The sequence below is a fragment of the Pipra filicauda genome, unplaced genomic scaffold (assembly GCF_003945595.2).
Source record: "Pipra filicauda isolate LSUMZ 115617 unplaced genomic scaffold, ASM394559v2 scaffold418_size605597_pilon, whole genome shotgun sequence".
Classification (NCBI taxonomy): Eukaryota; Metazoa; Chordata; class Aves; order Passeriformes; family Pipridae; genus Pipra; species Pipra filicauda.
Genome location: NW_024104552.1, coordinates 307795 through 326194, shown reverse-complemented (window position 1 = coordinate 326194; position 18400 = coordinate 307795). Strand labels below are relative to the sequence as shown.

The 18400-nt window shown below is 39.9% G+C and overlaps 1 protein-coding gene across 1 annotated transcript in view; it reads right to left on the bottom strand.

Moving 5' to 3' along the window:
* Positions 1 to 4830: 4830 nt before the first annotated feature.
* Positions 4831 to 18400, bottom strand: part of SLC35F1 (solute carrier family 35 member F1) — a 217865-nt gene continuing 204295 nt past the window's right edge. The window contains exon 8 of the mRNA XM_039385518.1: positions 4831 to 8918. Within this exon, the coding sequence (XP_039241452.1) occupies positions 8694 to 8918 (225 nt within the window). The 3' untranslated portion in view covers positions 4831 to 8693. The remainder of the gene's footprint in view (positions 8919 to 18400) is intronic.

Here is an 18400-nt window from a genome sequence, read left to right as displayed (position 1 = left end):
ATCTTACAACAATAATTCCAATTAAAGTAAACCTATGGAAGGTGCCAGGCTGCCAGCTCTGCTGAGCATGGCCCTATATCTAGCCACTGTTGCTGTGGGATTTAGGTGCTGAAAACATCTCCCTGAGCAGTTAATTAGGGGTGAGATAAGGAAAGGGTTTATTATGCCAAGGCAAAGATGTTACAAGATGCACCCGCCGGCCGTGCCTGAGATGTTACATTTTATAATACCATCCATCCAATCCCAAATGTGTCCACCCTGTGGCCTTTACTCTGGTCCGCCCCAGGTCCACCCCCTGAAAATGGGTCTGGGGTGTGTTTCGGGACCCTCTGTTCATCCCATCTTCATCTTCATCAGAGCACAAAGGGTACATAGTCACCCAATTCTTGACCATATTCTGTGGTTTAGGCCCTGATATGCTGTTCTGCCAACAATCTAGGCCTTGCCTTGACAAAAGACTAAACATTTCTGCTGTATTCAGGGGTAGGAGTGATATAGGGAGCATAGAATGGGATAAGAGGGTTAAGGAATGTGTAAACAAGGGTGCTACAGGGAAAGGGACAAGGGAGGGAGTGAGGGATGCTGCTTTTAGAGTCTACTTCCACTACTCATAAAACTTACAAGTATTAGAAAAATAAAAAACCATTAGGGGCTTAAGGCATCACCACAAAATCTGAACTCAAGTAGCTGTAGCAGCACAAGCTTTCTCATGCTGTCTTGAGCATATATCCTTCCTCCTACACTCAGAGGTAATAAAAAGAGCTCAGCTGGGTCTGTCTCTCCGTCTGTCGTGAACTGAGGTCTGCAGTAGAAGTGAAGATTGAGGTTTAGGGGCTGAGTACTGAGAGTCCTGCTCCCAGCCTGTGATGACAAATGCCATCTCAGCCACAGTTCATGTCTGCATCAAACGTAGCTCAAAGGAAGCATTTGTACAAGGAGAAAGAGAAGCAGTTATACTTTGATAAATATTGCCCTTTATTTTTCTCTCTTTTCTTACTTTTTTTAAATGGAATTAACTCTTTCCTTAGTGAGATCAGCCATGGAGAGGCTGGAGTGGAAAACAAGAGCTGCAGGAGAGGAAGCCAATCTCAGTGTATGTGAATGGATAGTGAGTGCCATCTTGGTTAATAATTCAAATAATTACAAGCAGGAGAAGCATTTTGCTTTTTGTGTTCATCTTTTCCAATAGGACAGGATGATGTGGATTACCCTCACTTGTTCAGTACAAATGCCACTTCACAGCCTGATATAATACGACTAATTATGTTACTGACTTGTTAGAGCCAAAGACCTGAAGGGTACCTGTAGCTCATCCTCCATCATCCACCCTTTTTTCACCTTCACCATAAGTTAAACAGCAGACAAATGCACCTAGTTTTTTCAATCTCTTATGATTGGTTTCATAGCATTGATATGCCATTGGTTGAATATCATACAGTAGAAGGGGAGGTATTTTAATTTATTTTTTTTTTTAAATCTTCAGTTGCAATGGAGCGGGTCTGGAATCTGACATTCATACAGATACTGAAAGAAGCTCCTGTTCAAATATTCGGTGAGCAGTAGCCTCCATGTTGAGGCCAGGACCCCATTTGGTTGGACTACACCAGCAATAAAGGAGCAAGATATTTGTATGCAAGGTCAGCGAGCAGGTAGAGGACACATGCTATGGGCCAGACTAGGAGGGAGAGGCAGGACAGCTACGGGTCTTGAAGTTGTGAGTGGATTCATTTAGGTCAGAGATTCAGAAGGGAGTGTGACTAATTTAGATCTAAAGGGTGAAGATGAGCTTAGCAGTTGTTTTGGCCACAGGGAGATGGGTAGAGGGCGAAGGGGAAAAAGATTGTCAGACACGTTGTGTAACGGAGGACAGGTACTAGGAAGCCAGGTGCTATACTCTTCTTTCAATACATACCTGTTTCACTTTCAATCCCCGTTCCCTTTTGTTTTATGTTGTATTAAATCTCAATACTAAAATAAAGACTCAAATTTTGGATTTTTCAAATGCTCTGCTGGCCGGTGTGGCCGAAGGAGGTGATGTCCTCAGAGGATGCAAAGTTGAAGCAGATCCTGCAGCACCAGTGTTCCTCATCAACTTAGTAATTAAATAAGTCCTGCCACAACACTTTTAAATGAACAAAGTTGTGGGTACTGTTTTGTGGGTACTCCTCTTTCTGTTTAGTTACAGTGTAGGCTCACAGATGAAGTATGGGTACATAAAGATTTATGAAATTCACTCCAATGGTTGCATTCATGTGTGACCTATTTAGCATGTGGAAATCTGTTTAATGCTAAGAACTACATTAGATAATTCAAGCCACAGCTCACAGGGAGTCATGTAATGAGGCTCTTCAGATTATTGTTGTGATTAGTCCATTCCCTTTCTCCTTCTCACTTAGGAAGTTCATTTAGGCAAGCAGTCATTTTAAGAACATGCAAATGCTGATTGCTAGTGTCTATGGATCTGGCTAGAAGCCAGGCTTCTATGATGCCAACTACTATAGGCAGTGTGAAGTTAAATATGCATGACCTCGTATAACGTTATCCATGGGCTTGCAGGCATTCTGCACCTGTAAAAATCCAAGCTATTCTGTATGCAAAGCATCTCCAGCATTGTTGAGGAATCGCTTAGTGTTCCAGTGCTCAGTGATCATCTAAACTCAGCACATGTTCTTTATCTTTCTATGCTTTGGTAAGATCTAGAATAAAAAAAGTCGTTATTTAACCATGGTAAATCCAATGTTTTGCTTTTGACAAGTGTGTACATATTGCACATGGGGAGGAGGGGAAAATTTCAAACTGACAACTTTGCAGTTATGTTAAAATCTGAGGAGTTTGCTGCTATCAAGACTTGGGGAATAAAAAGCTGTAGTTAGTATAAATAATGTATTTAGCAGTAAGGAATTAATAATGCATTATTAAGATCAGCATAGCATTAGCAATTGCCTGAGGGCATATAGTTTTATAAAAAAGGCAACTATATCTCAAGGTTATAAATCAGAATCTAAGTAGAATAAAATTTATAAATCCAAATAAAATCAGCTTCACCTAGTGTCAACTTACAAATATTTGTATAGTATTTAGGATTGACAATATCCATATTCTTAAGGAGATTCCACAACATTAGACTATTCATAAAGGAGTAAATTCTGACCTCATGAATACCAGAGGAACTTGGCATTGTTTTCAATTAAAAATGGAACTTCTAGGATAAGAAAAAAAATTGCCCCCAAATAATAGCAAATGTGTAGTTTTACAACAAAACAGATTGCACAGAGCACTGACTTTTCACTTCAGATTTGAGATGGATGACATGGACAATGCTCTACTCCATTATTATCATCACTGCTGCATTGCTGGCATGTGGCACCCACTTTGCAATTGCTGTGGGAACGAGTCTATGACTGTGCAAGCAGAGGTGTTCCCTTTTGCAAAGGTTTGGCTTATTTATTTTTTCTTTGCTTATAATTACAGAGCAGATGTAATAAAACAACTTTTCTAACTGTAAAAAGCACTGCTTTCTTATTTATATGCCACACCATAATGCTGTTAAGCACTCAGCTTTGGGTTTGTAATGTTTTGAAGAATTAGTTCTAAATAAACAAAAACAAAGGGAGACTGGCAGCTTTAAGCTGATTGAGTGTCCTTCAGGGTTAAAACATGTTTGGTTGATGAACAGAAAGATTAATTAATGCCTATTTATGATCTATTTTTAGGGTAATTCCAAGCAATTACTATGCATATGACTCAAGCACCCAGGCTGAATTCTAGCCAGGCAATAAAAGGATAATTTTGTAATGCCAGAGAGAGTCTTGAGCAGATTTGGAAGAAAATGCAAATCAACTGTTAGCATGATAAAGCCATGCACACTAACTCAGTTTCTGGAGCTCTCCATAACTTAGGAGACATTCACACTGGAAAATCAGATATCAACCAGCATATGGGTGCAGCACTGCTGGCTTTGTAATGTTTGGGGCTCTATGCAGTTACTCTGCCGGGAGAGGTTGGAAATGAGCTCACCGCTCTCCATTCCCTTTTTTACTCCCAGCAAAGAAGTATGTGAGAAATACTGATGCCAAGTTTCCCAAGGAGACATAAGGCACAGAGGGATGGAGAGATGCATATGCTGGCAAATATTCTTAGAGGTGAATGAATATATGTTCACAAAATCCCTTGCTCTCACACACCTAGGATCTTCCTTTCCTTTCCTTGTGGACTTTAAAGGAGGCAAAGCCTCATTTTCTTTCTTTTCCTAATTCTGCTCCTCCCGACACTCCTTTTCCCCAATGCCTAATATTTGTATCCATCTTTTCTTTTTCCTTTTCAGGACTCCACTGGGAACAGTACTGCAGGGCAGGGCAGAGTAGTCGGGAGGGAGATCTGGGAAAGGCAGCTGCAGGCACTCAGTAACCTCTGCCAGAGAAGTCCTTCAACATGTGCCAGATTAATTCCAGACTGATTAATATCCCCAGATTAATTCTAGACTGATTAATAATTTCTGGAAGGCAGTGGAGAAAGTGCTTTTGTGCTCAAATGAGGGCAATGACTATCAGAATACCTGAGCTAGCCACAGGTGAATAGCAAGTTAAGACAGACCATGTGCAGGAGTCCCCTTACCCTTCTGGAGCAGCACTACTGGGCCAGGCAAGATACCTAAGGACACCCGGTGGCATCTGTTCTTAGACACCTAGGAAGGAGTTGCAGATAACTACCTCACAAGGGAAAGAAGTCCTCAGTACAGTGAAAAAATGATGTCCTGTAACCAAGACATACTCTTCTGAAAAATCATTTTAGGCAAAGACAGCAGAACAGAAACAGGCAAGAAACCAATGACCGCGCTTTCATAAAGCATTTATTTTTTTATTTGAAAACATTATTACAGGCATTACATTGCCACAGCCAGTCCATATAGGTGCATGCAAATATCAAAATGGAGAAAGGTTTGTTCAGCTTTTCAATGCAGGATTTGGGGTTGGGATTTTGTTTGCCTGGTTTTGGTTTTGGTTCATACTTCCATCTGCAGTGTCAAGATTAGTGTGCTTTATTATGGCATTTAACAATAAAATCCTACCCATGGGGTAAAATTTTTATTTGTAGCTAGCTCAGGAATACTAAATGGTTTAAAAAAAAGGAAAGAAAATGATACTACACGTTTGTCAAAATGTTAATAGCACAAGTTAGCAATCTCTACACTATACATTGAAACTTCTTCTTATGACACAGTGGTGCAAAATTTTCAATTGCTTGGTCTATTGTTGTGTGTTTTGAAACTTTATAGCTGGAACAAAGACAAGGTCTGTTTCCCAGTGAAGGTTTTCATCCAGTAGCAGAAAATTACATCAGTCTTACTAAGGGCTGCCCAGAGCCAGCACTATAACAGAGGTTCAGTTTGTTCAGGCAAGGAGCTACACAGAGCTAGAGACGTCCTACGCAACACGGAGAGTAGCTGCCGGTTAGATAGCTGAGCCTTTGCTGGTGTGTACTGAGGTCTCCCACTGCAGAGAACAAGCAGGTAGAAGTAACGTTTTCCTTCACAAGACCCCAGTTTTTCAGTCAACATAGTTACTTGTAAAGCTATACTACTGTTTTCCTTTGAGGTCCATCCAGCACTAACATACCAGTGCTAATCTGAGTATCCACCTTGTTTATCAGGAAACACAGGCAGCTCCGCTTTGCACATCAAACTCCTGAGCAAGTAGCACAGGGGATGGTGGCTGGTCACAGAGTCACACTGAGACATTCTTGACTTATTCCAGTACAACAGAGCCTTTTAAAAGAGCCTACTAAAATCGCTTCAGGTGACACGTCTCAGCCACCCGGGGATTGCAAACCCTTGTAAAGAAAAACTCCCAGCCCAGTGACTCGGCTGGGAGATGCCTCCTGCCCAGCTGTTTCAGAAAAGACTCTAACAAACATCTACAAGTTAGTGTAAAAAAAATGAGGAGGGGGAAGCTGAAGGACTACAAACATTTGGCTTAAAAATAAATACTAATACCAAAATTAATCAAAATAGTTATGCAAAAGGAAGGAACTGTAAACATGAAACACACATACACACAATCCTCAAGGTTCTCAGACCAACACAGGGACTAACGTTCAGAGAAAGGTATTTAATTGGTACAAAAGGTAGCAAAAAAGACTGAGATGACAGGTGCCCACCAGGTACCTGAGGGAGCTGTGGTGGTTGTAATCAGAGCCCCTGCTCCTGGGCAATGTATGAAATCCACCTCAAGTCGAAGCTCTCACAGGGCTTGACCCAAAGATCTTACCCTGAAGTATCATGTAATCTCTCCTGTGTGATTTTTTTTTTTTTTTAAATTTAGACTTTCCTCAATATCCCCAGGATATGGACTCTGTTTTCCTGTGGGGATCTGGTTCTGTTTTGTTGTTTGGGTATTTTTTTGTTCTAATCCTCAATGGTTTAAGAAAAAAAGTTTGGAAACATGAGCGCTAAAAAGATTAAATAAACAGAAGGCAGGGAAAAAAAAAATCATACATTTGTTAGTTTAGTACCAAGCCATCTTAACCAAAGCTTTTGAGATGGCTTTGGGCGTGATTTGGCAATACTGCAGAACCTTCCCTCAGGTGCATCAGGATCATGGCAGACAGCCTAAACACAGCGGGAAAGAAATCACTTCTTCTTCTCCACAGCAAGAGTAAGATACAACATACTTCTGCTGTTCAACAGCATTTTGCCATTTGCCACTTCATGTATATTATGCATATATACACTTCTCCCAGTCTGCTTCAGGGAAGTTCCTTCTATATTAAAGCAGAACAGGTCTATAAAAGATGAATGTTACCTCAGCAGAAATTCATCCTGCTTGGTTGAACTGTGTGACCTTTCTAATCTCCAGAGTACAGATTGATTTTTTTCTTCTTTTTTTAAATAGAAATAGGTAAGCTGCATTTTTCAAATATGAAGGCCTACATTTTCACTTGAGACAGTCTTTTCCAGCAGAATAACATTCAAATCAAATTCACCTTCTATGCCCACAAGCAAAATATTCATCAACTGTGCTGTAAACTCCATTCTCAAATACAATGAATGTATACATGCGTTTACAGCACTATTATGTTCTTCTTAAACTCCTTCCTCCTGAAGATCCTGAAGCATTTTAAAATAACTTGGTCCCATAGCACCCCTGTGAGGTAGGTAAAATATCATTATTCCCGTATATACAGATTGGGAAACTCAGCCACACAGAAGGTAAGTCATGCCCAAGGATCATGTAAAGATGTGGCAGATCTGTGAATAAACCCAAGATCTCCTAGATGCCTCACCTATCTGTTAGACATAAGATCATCTCTTCTTCCTTAATTTTAAATTAAAAATAGATTAAGGATATTGAAATAATGATTCCCTTTTATTTGGCTCTCAGAATAGCAAACATACAGGCAAAGATGGATTTTTGATGGTGATGATTAAGATTTCCCCAGTTCTGATAAGGCTCCTGAGGCAGAAGTACAGTTGTGTACAGAAGCATGGAGCACACCCTTACTGTTTTCATATGTCCCCAGGAATGTAAGAAAACTGCTGAATTCTTCTGCTCATCTCATAGTTAATAAAAATAGGTGGCTGCACCCTGCTGGTATTAATGCCTTGGCACTACTGCAGCAACACCAGCAGATGGTCCAGTTTTTCTGCTCATGAATTTCTCGCTTAATCTTCCTGATTTTTACAATTTATGGGTTTTGGTAAAAAACTGACACATTTCTAAATAGCTGTCATTAGAATAATGAACCACAGGAGACTAAGCAAACTGGAACAGCAGAAGGCGCCCTCAATGCACTGAGTATCTAAAATAAGTGCCCTGATCCACACGATATGTCATCTTACCATGGAGAGGTACAATACATAGGAAACTAGAAAATGTGTTTTTCTTTTTACAGATTAAAATTTAAAAAGTAAGAAATCTTTGTTAAGTCACGACTGCAGAGAAACTAACTCCCTGTTAGTTTCTAACTAACCTGATGCAGAACCTCAACCACTAGGAAATCTGCCATGGATCATAGAGAGGTCAATGCTTGAGTACTTCACTTCTGCAAATATAGAAAGGCTAAAATGCTCGCCTTATACCTATTCCTAGAATAGAGACGGATATTTTAAGTTGTCCCTTCTCCGGATTCATGGAACAGATTACCTAGAAAGGGCAACTAGACAGATAGCACAGATGAACTCATTGTATTTTCCTCACCAAATCCAAGGTGCTAGCAAAAATGTGTCAGGCTGCTGCTATCATGACTAAGCCATCTGTTTTGTGCAAACAAACAAATCTTAGAGAGAAATTAACAGTGACCGCACAAAGTGTATTTGCTGTAAAAAGGCGTTTTTTTCCACAACCGGTGTGGCTTAGGCATAATATCACTCAGTGGGTGCAGAAACACCCTTCTATGAATTTCTTTTTGTAATTTAATCTTATATATTGAATATCTTTCACAGGTAGGTTGACATTAACTGATTCATACACAGCAGTTTGTATTGCAAACATGCTGCTCATATCATAAACGAGGGATGGCATCTCCTTGCAATGAACACCCTGTAACAATTAATTTGTGTTTTTATGAGCTTTCATTATTTGCTACCTTGCAGCTCACCAGTGTAACTGCACCTGGTAAATACCTTTCTCTATGTACAATACAGAGATAATGGATATACGAGCTCCACTGTCAGTAGGTGATCAACAGCCCTGGGTTTAAGCAACTCTAACGTGAGGCTCCTCTTCTGTCTCCTGCCCCAGGCTAGTGTATGTCACCGAAGGCTCCAGCTGGCCAGTGGCTGGCAGGTCTACAACAGGTCCTGAAGGGTTTCGAAACTGCTTGTACACCCGAGGATCCTGGGCTACGTAGGTGGACGTGGAGGAGTAGAGCATCAGCCCAACAAGGATAGTGAAGAATGACAACAAGTAAAGTCCTGAAAACTAAGCAGAAATAAGAGTACAGTCATTAGACACAGCACCAGTCACCCTGTGTTCATCAAGACGCACAGATAGGGGTAGGTACAGATCCTTGTTTTGGCATGCACTGCACACAACAAACTCCCTATCACTTTGATGTTGACTTTTTATGGGAATGACTCTTTGAAAGTTGATTTACTCCCATCAATTCCCCTGTCCTCCATAACCAAGAGCTAATCGGTGCCTTCCCGTGAGCCAGACATATTAAGTCCCAGGTGGGACTTGGGAAAGCTGGGTTGTGGTCACAGATCCAAAACTGATTTTGTCGTGGTTTTAAACAAGCTAATTACTTCTCTTAGTCCAAGTTTCTGTAGCTCCAGTGTTGAGGTACCGTCATCTAAAAATGTCTGACAGGTAGTGGACAAATCTGATGTTAATTACAGCTAAACCATATGTCTATGAAGTATAACATGCTGTTGGTAATATAAAAATATCATCAAATAAACATTTCAATAAGCATTTACAACATATATACACTTAAAATATATTTTAGTAAAGGCACTTTAAAAGCCTGCCTGCAGCTTCTCTTGCTTGTGAATAGAAAGTACATGTACATAGTACATAGTACATAGTACATAGTACATAGAAAATGTAATGTGAGTTTGGACAGGATGAACTTCTGCTGTGAAACATGCTCTGGGTTGACACCATGAGGTTTGAAAGCACATATGGAGGGCAGTTAACTGAAAGCTCAAGTACACGTATTCTGGCACAGCTTCACTAGATCAGAGGTCAGACTGAATTTTCAGACATATGCAGACTCGTGTCTGGACTAAAAATACAACACAAAGAACCTTTTTGGCAATCTGTTAGTCCTTTCAGATAAAACTAAAGGCAAAAGCAGGGTTTCAAAATCAAAGACCCTTGGATATTAGCTTCAGATACTGTGTTCTTGCTACAAGGGGCACAAAAATGGCCTTAAGCCCATATGACTTGTCTCCTGATTCTAGACTACAAGTTATTTCTTCATGCATGCTGTGTGGGAGAAACCATGAACGACAAATTGCATAGACAGCTTGTTGGGGATATAACTGATTTGTATTCAGTGAGACTTTCAGAAGTGCCTGTATTCTGCAACTTTTAGGAATCTGTACTTGAGCACTATGAACTAGCTGCAACCTGTTACTAGCTTCTTCATGAGGTACTTGACTAGTTTACAGGAAGGTGTCTGCAAATCTGTTTTTCAGTCATGACTGACTCTGTCTTGATGGATGCTCCATTTGTTTCCTCTGGATCCCTTTACCATGGCACAAAATGAACAGACTGAACTATATTATCTTGGAAGTTTTTGAGCAATTCCATTTTTTATACTTAAAGAAATCATCATTGTGGAGAAAACAAATTTTACTTAAGCTGGCTTTGTAGTGATGTTAATTTGTTACTATTTCATAAACCTACAAAACCTCCATCCAACTTCCTGTCTGAGGAAGCATTTGGTCTTTTTACAGAATCCTCAGTATCTTTGAAAGCTTTGGACATGTAACCCACGTTTCCCACATCCAGTATGCATGTTTCAGAGGGAAAGCAACAAAATGGGGAAAGCTTAAAACATGTAAGAAGGATTAGAGGGTAGAAACAGTTCTCCTTCTCATCAGCTATTAATTGTTTTTTTGCAGGTATGTCACCAGGTCCTCATGTATTCTCTGGCAGTACAATTTGATGAAGCCATCCAGCTGTCCCACCAGTCACAAAGACAGCGTTGAGCCTCACCCTGCATCTGCTGAAGGATTCCTTCCATCTGACACAGGTCTGATAGAACTGTTTAGGCTTAGATCTCCCCCAGGTGGCAATCAAACCCAAGTCCATAATTTCAAAGCAACTTCCAGTTCATTTCTCCCCTCCATTTACAGTTCAGTTTTGCTGTCTGCACTTTCTTCCCCCCTTTCACCTTGCATTTAAACTTGAGTATCACTTGGCAACAGTGAGGTTGGCTAAGCTCAAGCAAAACTCAGGAGCCAAATACATTCAATTTCCCATCCCTAGTTTCCCACTATCCCTCATTCCCACCTTATGCTTGAATTTCTCACCCCAGACAGCCAGTTGGCTTGCTCTACTGCATAGCCAGAATGCCAGCCAGATTTGTGATTGCCTTGTGTCCTGTTGTGAGGAATCTGTGGGGCTTCCAGCAGCTAAATGTACTCTTTTTCTTGCTCTAGGAGCTGCCCAGACAAAATCAATTCACTTTCACTTTGGTTCGTCACTCCAGCTCTACCATATCCCCCTCCTCCTGACCATCCCTCTCATTCCTCTCTCAGGGGCTTCGTGCCATGGGGTCTTTTGCCATCCCAGTGTCCTCCCTCATGGCAGATCTCCAGCCTGGGAGAAAGGGTTTGGACATAGCTTGGGGAAATCTGAACAAAGGTCTGTGAATCATTTGTCTTTGGTATCTGTGCACAGCTAGTCCAAAAAAGACCTGGATCCTGACAGCACTATGACATCTTTATCTTCCTTAGAAACAAGGTTCAGGTTGAATTGCTTTCTGCAGCAGCTCTCTGCCACATTGAAGTAGAAGGGTAGTTAGTAAGGTTAATATAGGAACATATGCTGCAGGTATATGAGAAATCTCTGTTTTTTGTCAATACCCTGTCAGACTGATTCAAAATCCTTTGAAATCAATGGGCATTTTCCTCCTATTAAAACAGCAGTGACTCCACTAGTGTGATGGAAAGATGCAGACAGAGTTTTCCAAATTCAAAATCTGTTGTAAGGAACGCACTGTACTGTGTTCCTCAGACTCTAGCTGAAATACTTGTATTTTATTGAAGATAGGATTTCCAGGCACACTGTACTGCTGTCTACATGTAGGCTTTGGAGGTTTTTTTTATCTTGACCTGCAAACCTCATCCACTGAGATTCACTATTAAGAGACAGAAAAAAGAAACACATTCAAAACCAGCAAAAGAGCTATTCCTAAAAAATGAAGTGAGGGAAGATCACTTCTCATTGCTACTCTCTACACAACTGCAGGCTCTCAGGAAGTGTATAATTCTTCTCTCCGGCTAAAATGCTACTTGAGAATATTGTCCTTCATTTTTCTGACTTATCTCTTGCTTTCTACAGAAATGCATATCCGCTAAGAAAAAATATTTTTAAAATATCCAGATTGGTATGTCTCTCCAAGTCCTTCTTTCTTCCATGCTAAACAGGATAACTGTAAGCTATTTAAAGAGTAACATGATCAGAAACTGTTTAGCTCAGATTAGCTAATGAGCGTCACACACACTAAACAACATAAAAACCAACTCATGTTTCTATATCATTAAATAGTTTCACTACAGATTTTGCATCTACACATATAGGTACATATGTACATAAGCTTGCTTATCATGAAGCTTATTGAGAGACCAGATGACTTTGTCATTAGTTCAATGATCTAACACTCTTGAGTCCTGGGTATGACTTTTAACCAGTGAATTTCTTTTGTGAATCACAATGACTTTAGAGGACTCTCAGTTTCTTACCTATTTAAAAGAGATAATAACACTTGGTTATCGAATAAAGATGAATTTACAGAATAAAAATGGGAAATCGGGATATCATCCTCTGCCGAGAAGGCAAAGATCTCATTTGCAAAGTGCCTTACTTACAACATTTCAGATTTCATCACTAATGTGAAAAGCATCTGCCAAAACTTACTGAGTAGTCAAATGAAACAGTTAAATCAGCCCTACAGCTCTCACAATGTCTGCTCTGCTCTGACATCTGGGTGTCTATAACTGCTTTCACAACCACTAGTATTCAATATGGAGCACATAATGATATTTACAAACATTAAAAATTAAGGAAAATGCAAAAAAAATGCCTTTTCTAGACATTATTAGCACCTGTGGTGAAAATTTCTTACACTAAACCACCATTAACTATCAGCATGTAAGAGGCACATTTTAGGTGCCTGTCAATTTGCAGACAAACATACAAAGCAAAACCTAGACAAACGCATCATGATAACATGTCTAACAAGATTTGCTCAGTCTATCAAAACAAGCACTGATTCTGGGTGAGTGGATGTTTTTGGTGTTTATCTAAGAGATGTTCCTTAGGGACCCAGTAGCTGAATGCATTTGCCAAGTCAGGTTTAGTAGAAGAGCTAACGGCACCTGATGGCTTAGTTGCAGGAATAGAGGTCTTGCTCCTCACTCCAGAATGCGCTACTGCAAAACCCCACCAGAAAACCAGTACTGTTCAGCTGACCACAGAAAACATATGGTGGAATCACTCTAACTTTCTGTTATCCATGTGCAAATTCTTCGACATTAGAAAAGAACCCAGACATACCTGCAGTGCTACATACAAGTGTGGATGAAGTTTACAAAACAAAATGTAGCTTATATACAGTATTTTTGTTGTAAGTGAATCAAAATTACACATTTTGGGAGTAAGTCAAGCATCACAAGATTCCTAAAATAAAGCAGATGAATATAAAGGCAGCTGAAAACTTAGGATCCTTAAAAATCCATAACAAACTGTTAAAACTTTCAAAATTTACTCCCTACTGGTTTCTATCTTTTTCTTCTTCTTATCTCTCCATGTGAAATCTGTCTGTCATACATCCTTAAATCATTAGGGGTAAAACACTTTTTCCTCTCTAAGACTCTTATGCTTTAAAGTAACCCACTTAGAAAGGTGGGTGCAAAAGAAACTTGTTGATGGGGAACAAAGAGTGCATCTGATTTCATTATCTTGAATAGTGATTAGACAGTAACAGTAGAAGAAAAAATAGAAAGAAAAATGGTTTAAAAGGCAGTAAATTTCTGCCTGGGTCTGGAGAGAGCGAGTCATTCTTCAGTACACAGATCATGAATTTAGAAGGGAAAGCCTGAAGAAAGGGCATGGAAGAATCACTGTATCACACCCAGAAAATACTATGCTGACTGACTGACTGACTGACTGACTCCTGACAAGGGAAGGTGCAGACAAGTATTTATGACTGTCACAGATGTCCACGTCCATGTTACTGCCGACACTGGGGCAAAACAATATCCAAAGTGACAAAACAAGACAGATGCGAGTCTGCAAAAAAAGCCTACACAGACAAAGAAACTCAATGATTTGATAATTTTGGTTTTTTGCTCAGCCATCATGATAGTGATCATGACCATTATTACAATGGTTATGAAAATCCAAATTCTCTTTAACTCAGTCCATTGAACTGGAAATAGTTGCAGGAGCAGACTATTGGAGCTGCCGCACTCCAGTTCCATTTGTATTTCAAAACAGCAGCCACAGACTGAATCTCTTGGTAGATAATATGAACCCCAGTTCCTAGCCTATGGCAACCCAACTGTGCTTTTTATGACTTTAAAAGGATTTTTTTTATAGTATTAACTGAAAATTTATAATTGTCATGTTTCATATGTTCAGTGATAAAGCATGAAATGGAATAACCACCTTTTTCTCTACCTTATCTGGGAATTCTCCACATTTTGACAAAAATGCATAAAGAAATCAGGTCTATTAACTCAAGTTTTAAATCTCAGAGAAAAGTGATCTCCTTAGAATCCCATTGATGAAGAAAGGGAAAAATGTACACATGAGGTGGAATTCACGAAGTCCCCTATTTCTGTTGACACCCTCCATGCTCTCCAGACAGGCAGTTCCCTCCACCATCTTATTCCCCTCGGTAGGTCTGTGCAGTGCAATGAGCTTCTTTGTTTTCCAGATTAATTCAGTTTGTAGCATATGCTGCACAGCCCATCAAAGTTAAGGCCAATAGGGGTTCCTTCGCTGACTTACGTCTTTTTCCCCTGGGTAATTTCACACATGAATACCTGAGCAGGCTGAGTGAAGGGACTTAATATCAAATTTCTCTCATTACCTTTTATATAGCAAACAGACGTTTCCACTTGGTTTGATAAACTGATCAAGAGGCTGAGCTTCTTTCCATAGTTTTCTATTTTTACTCCCAATATAGCAGATGAAGTTCACTGTAACCAACTGCAGAAGTTGTGCTGTGGGATGCACACACTCTCCAGCCACCAGCAGTACCAGAATGGGTGAGAGCTCTGAGAGCTATGAATTCACACAGCGCTTTCACTTGCATAGCTGGATATTACAGCCCTGTTACTTTATTAATAGGAATGGGACCCAGCATCCTAGTCATAGCTCATAGTGCTCTCTGATGACTCCCTCCAATCAGACCCGTGAGGATCTGACCTAGTCTGTCTTACATTGGGACTGTGACTCAAACTATTGCTGACTATTTTTGTTCCAGTCTATGAGTAAGATGTCCATTTGGGAATCAGGGTTTGACCTGCTCTTTGTGAAGAGAATGAGCTGCTGGTTCAGTCTCAACTGCTGCTGTCTTCCTTCAGGTGTGAGAGATAAAGACCTGACTGTTGACTGATCACTGATACGAGGTGGAAGTTATGGGTAGAGTATTTCTCAGAAGTACATAGACATCTTTTCAAACATACTATAGAACTAAGCTCTAGGCAGCTGATGATACATCTTTGTCATCAACAGAAAATGGAGCAACCACCAACAGTGAAACACCATATTTTGTAACCTCAAAAGGCCCCCCACACTAGAAGGGCTGCTGTGAGTTTTCCAGACTGTATTTGAACAGATAAAACTAATCCACCTGAACCTATATATGTCCTGCCAGATCTCTGAGATTTTTAATCTGGAGATCTCCAAAGGGACCCAAACCACTGACATACAGTTTAGCATTCCTTCTCAGCTCATCAACTGCTAAAGCTGGAATGCCTGACCAGAAGTGTTGGTTCTCTTTCTGAGAAGGGTACCAAGGGGTGCTGGACAGCTTCAGTAATGATGATAACTTCTGGGCAGCAAGTCAGTCCACTACCAGCAGGATTGCATTATCTTCACACTTTAATTACCTCCAGCTATTTCTTAGGCAAACCATGAGGATACAGTCTAAAGTGGTGACTTACAATCCTATCTTGCCCTCTGAAATCAGCTGGGATGCAAAGTGAAATGTGTAGCTAGTTCTTCCACATCTTTGATCATCACTAGATGAAGGAGGCTTGACTTATAGGCATGTCTCAACACATCACTGTCGCTCATGCCAGCCAGAACCCAAAGCAAGAAGTGTCTTGCCTGAACACCAGTGAAAACCTGACACTGGTCTCACTGCCATTTGGTGAAAACAGAGAAGCCAAAGGAAGCATTTCCTGTCATTTCATGCATGGCAGAAAGGCCATACTCCTCATTTCCTGATGCCTGATTGCACCCTCAGTATGAAATAACTCAGATGAAATACTACCCATTACTATTGCTTATACTGAATTGCAAATGTTGCATGGAAACCACGATGTGAAGGAATTATGTGACACATTTTCTGTATTTTCCAGTTGATTCTCAAAGATCCTGTTCTACTGCTTGAATGTTTTACTGTAGGAAAAACCTAATGATCAATGCTTTCAGTCATACAGCATCACTCTCTTTTCCAGTTCTTGCATGGTATTTGCTGGTGGGCACAGTTTAACTGGTAAGACAGTGGTGAGTGGGAAAGTCCTAAGTTTCCTTACCTCTTAGATACTGAGGTTACCTACATGGGAGAAAAATGAGGAGGGGTTACTGGAAAACTGTCACTACAAATTCTGTTAAAATTTTGGAAACTTAATGGATTTCCTGGAATTCATTGGTGGAATAAAACAAACTTACGGAGAAAACTGATAGCATTTTGAGAGAAATCTCGGAGGCTGACATATGCAGCTCTAAGGTAAATATTGTTTTTGCACAAATCTGCATGATTTCATGCTTCTCAAATGGTATCATTATTAAAAAAATAATAATAGGCTGTCCTTTCTTAATACATGCCTGTTAGGGCAAAATGTTTGTGTGAAAGGGCTTCTCTTCCTTTCCTGAGTGCCAGAGAGATGGGAATGCTGCTTTCTCTTCTGTTTCCCTTTGTCACCTCTGATATCAGACGAGGAGAAAAAAACGAGCCTCTGTTCAGTACCCCTGCAGTACCAGCAGTCTGTCTAATTAAAAAATCCAAGGTAGAATGAGTCCTGCAATCTGTTTTAATCTTATCTGTGTAGGAAAGAGATTTTTATGTGACGTTAAAACATTTATATTACATTACTCTAATTTTCTGTGAGCATCCTTACTGTCGGATAAGAGGGCTTCATTTCTAGTTACTTTATATCAATCACTTGGCAAGACAGTGGTAAAGCACTTGTCCTTTAAATGTCCTTAATATAAAAAAGAAAAGCACAACAGAAAAGTTTATAAAATCAATTTCGCCTCCCCCCTTTTACCTTTCCAAATTCTTTGTTGGTTTGCTCTATCAGCTGCCAGTTGCCATGTGTCTTTTTGCTTTTGTGTTAAGTATTTAATATAGTAGCAGCTGTCTGCTGTACTTGATTCTGTATTACTGTATATAAGGCTAATTGTGTTCAGTGTGTTCAAAACCAAGGTTACTCTGTCAAGGCTATGGAGCTGATAAGAGAAAAAGCTCTGTTTGGCCTTCTTGAGCTGACCAAAAAATTCTGTTGCTACCGCTAGCAAAGTGCTGTCCTGAGGTGGTAAGTTGTCCTGTCCTATGGCAGTAGCACTTCTCCATCAATACCAGAAATACCTAGACAGACTCATTTTGAAACAGCTTTGTCACAACCATGTTCAAATTCTTCCCATCTGTTGCCACAGACACTACCTTGCACTCTGTGCTTCGCAGCATTTCTCAATGTCAGCCGGTTCTTGTCAACTGATTGTTTTAATTCTTCTTCCTACTGAAGCACTGAGGGTGCCAAATCTATTACTACAGTCACTGTACAAGACTGGTCTTCAGATCAACTCTTTGGGACCTCCATCAGTTATTTCTCTCTCAGCACTCTGCCTTGCCTTTTATCCTCATTAGCTAGTTTCTCACATAGTTTCCAATCTTTACAGCACTAGTCCTGTCCTTTAGCTTAACTGATAATTTTCTATGCTGCACTGTTCAAAAGCCTTACAGATTAGATCTACCATTTGACTTTTGTCTACAAAATTCTGTTAAATTAGAATTCTGTTAAATTAGACAGACATCACATTTAGACTGGATTATTTTTCTTTTGTGAACCAAGTTGCATTTTATCCAATTTTCCATTTACCTCCATGTCCCTAATTATTCTTCCTGGTGTCTACTTCTGCTTTTAGCTTATCGCCTACTTCACATAAAATTATTCCAACTGTCTATATTCATAAGCTTTGAAGTATTCAGACTATTGTGTTCTCTTTCTACCTCTGATCTAGTAACTTCCATTTCTATTAAACATTGTGTATTGTCTTCATATTTAACTCTCATCCTTACTGAAAATGACAGAAGGTCCCACTCTTGTTTTGGTACCAAGCTAGAGGTTGTTTAATTTTGGCTTCCACTGTCTTTGCATGTTGAAACTATTTCTTCTCTTCATATACAAGAACTTTTTGCTGTTTGTTTCACTTTATTCTTCATTGCCAAGCTTGGTTAATCTTTTACAGTAATTCAACTTTACACCATT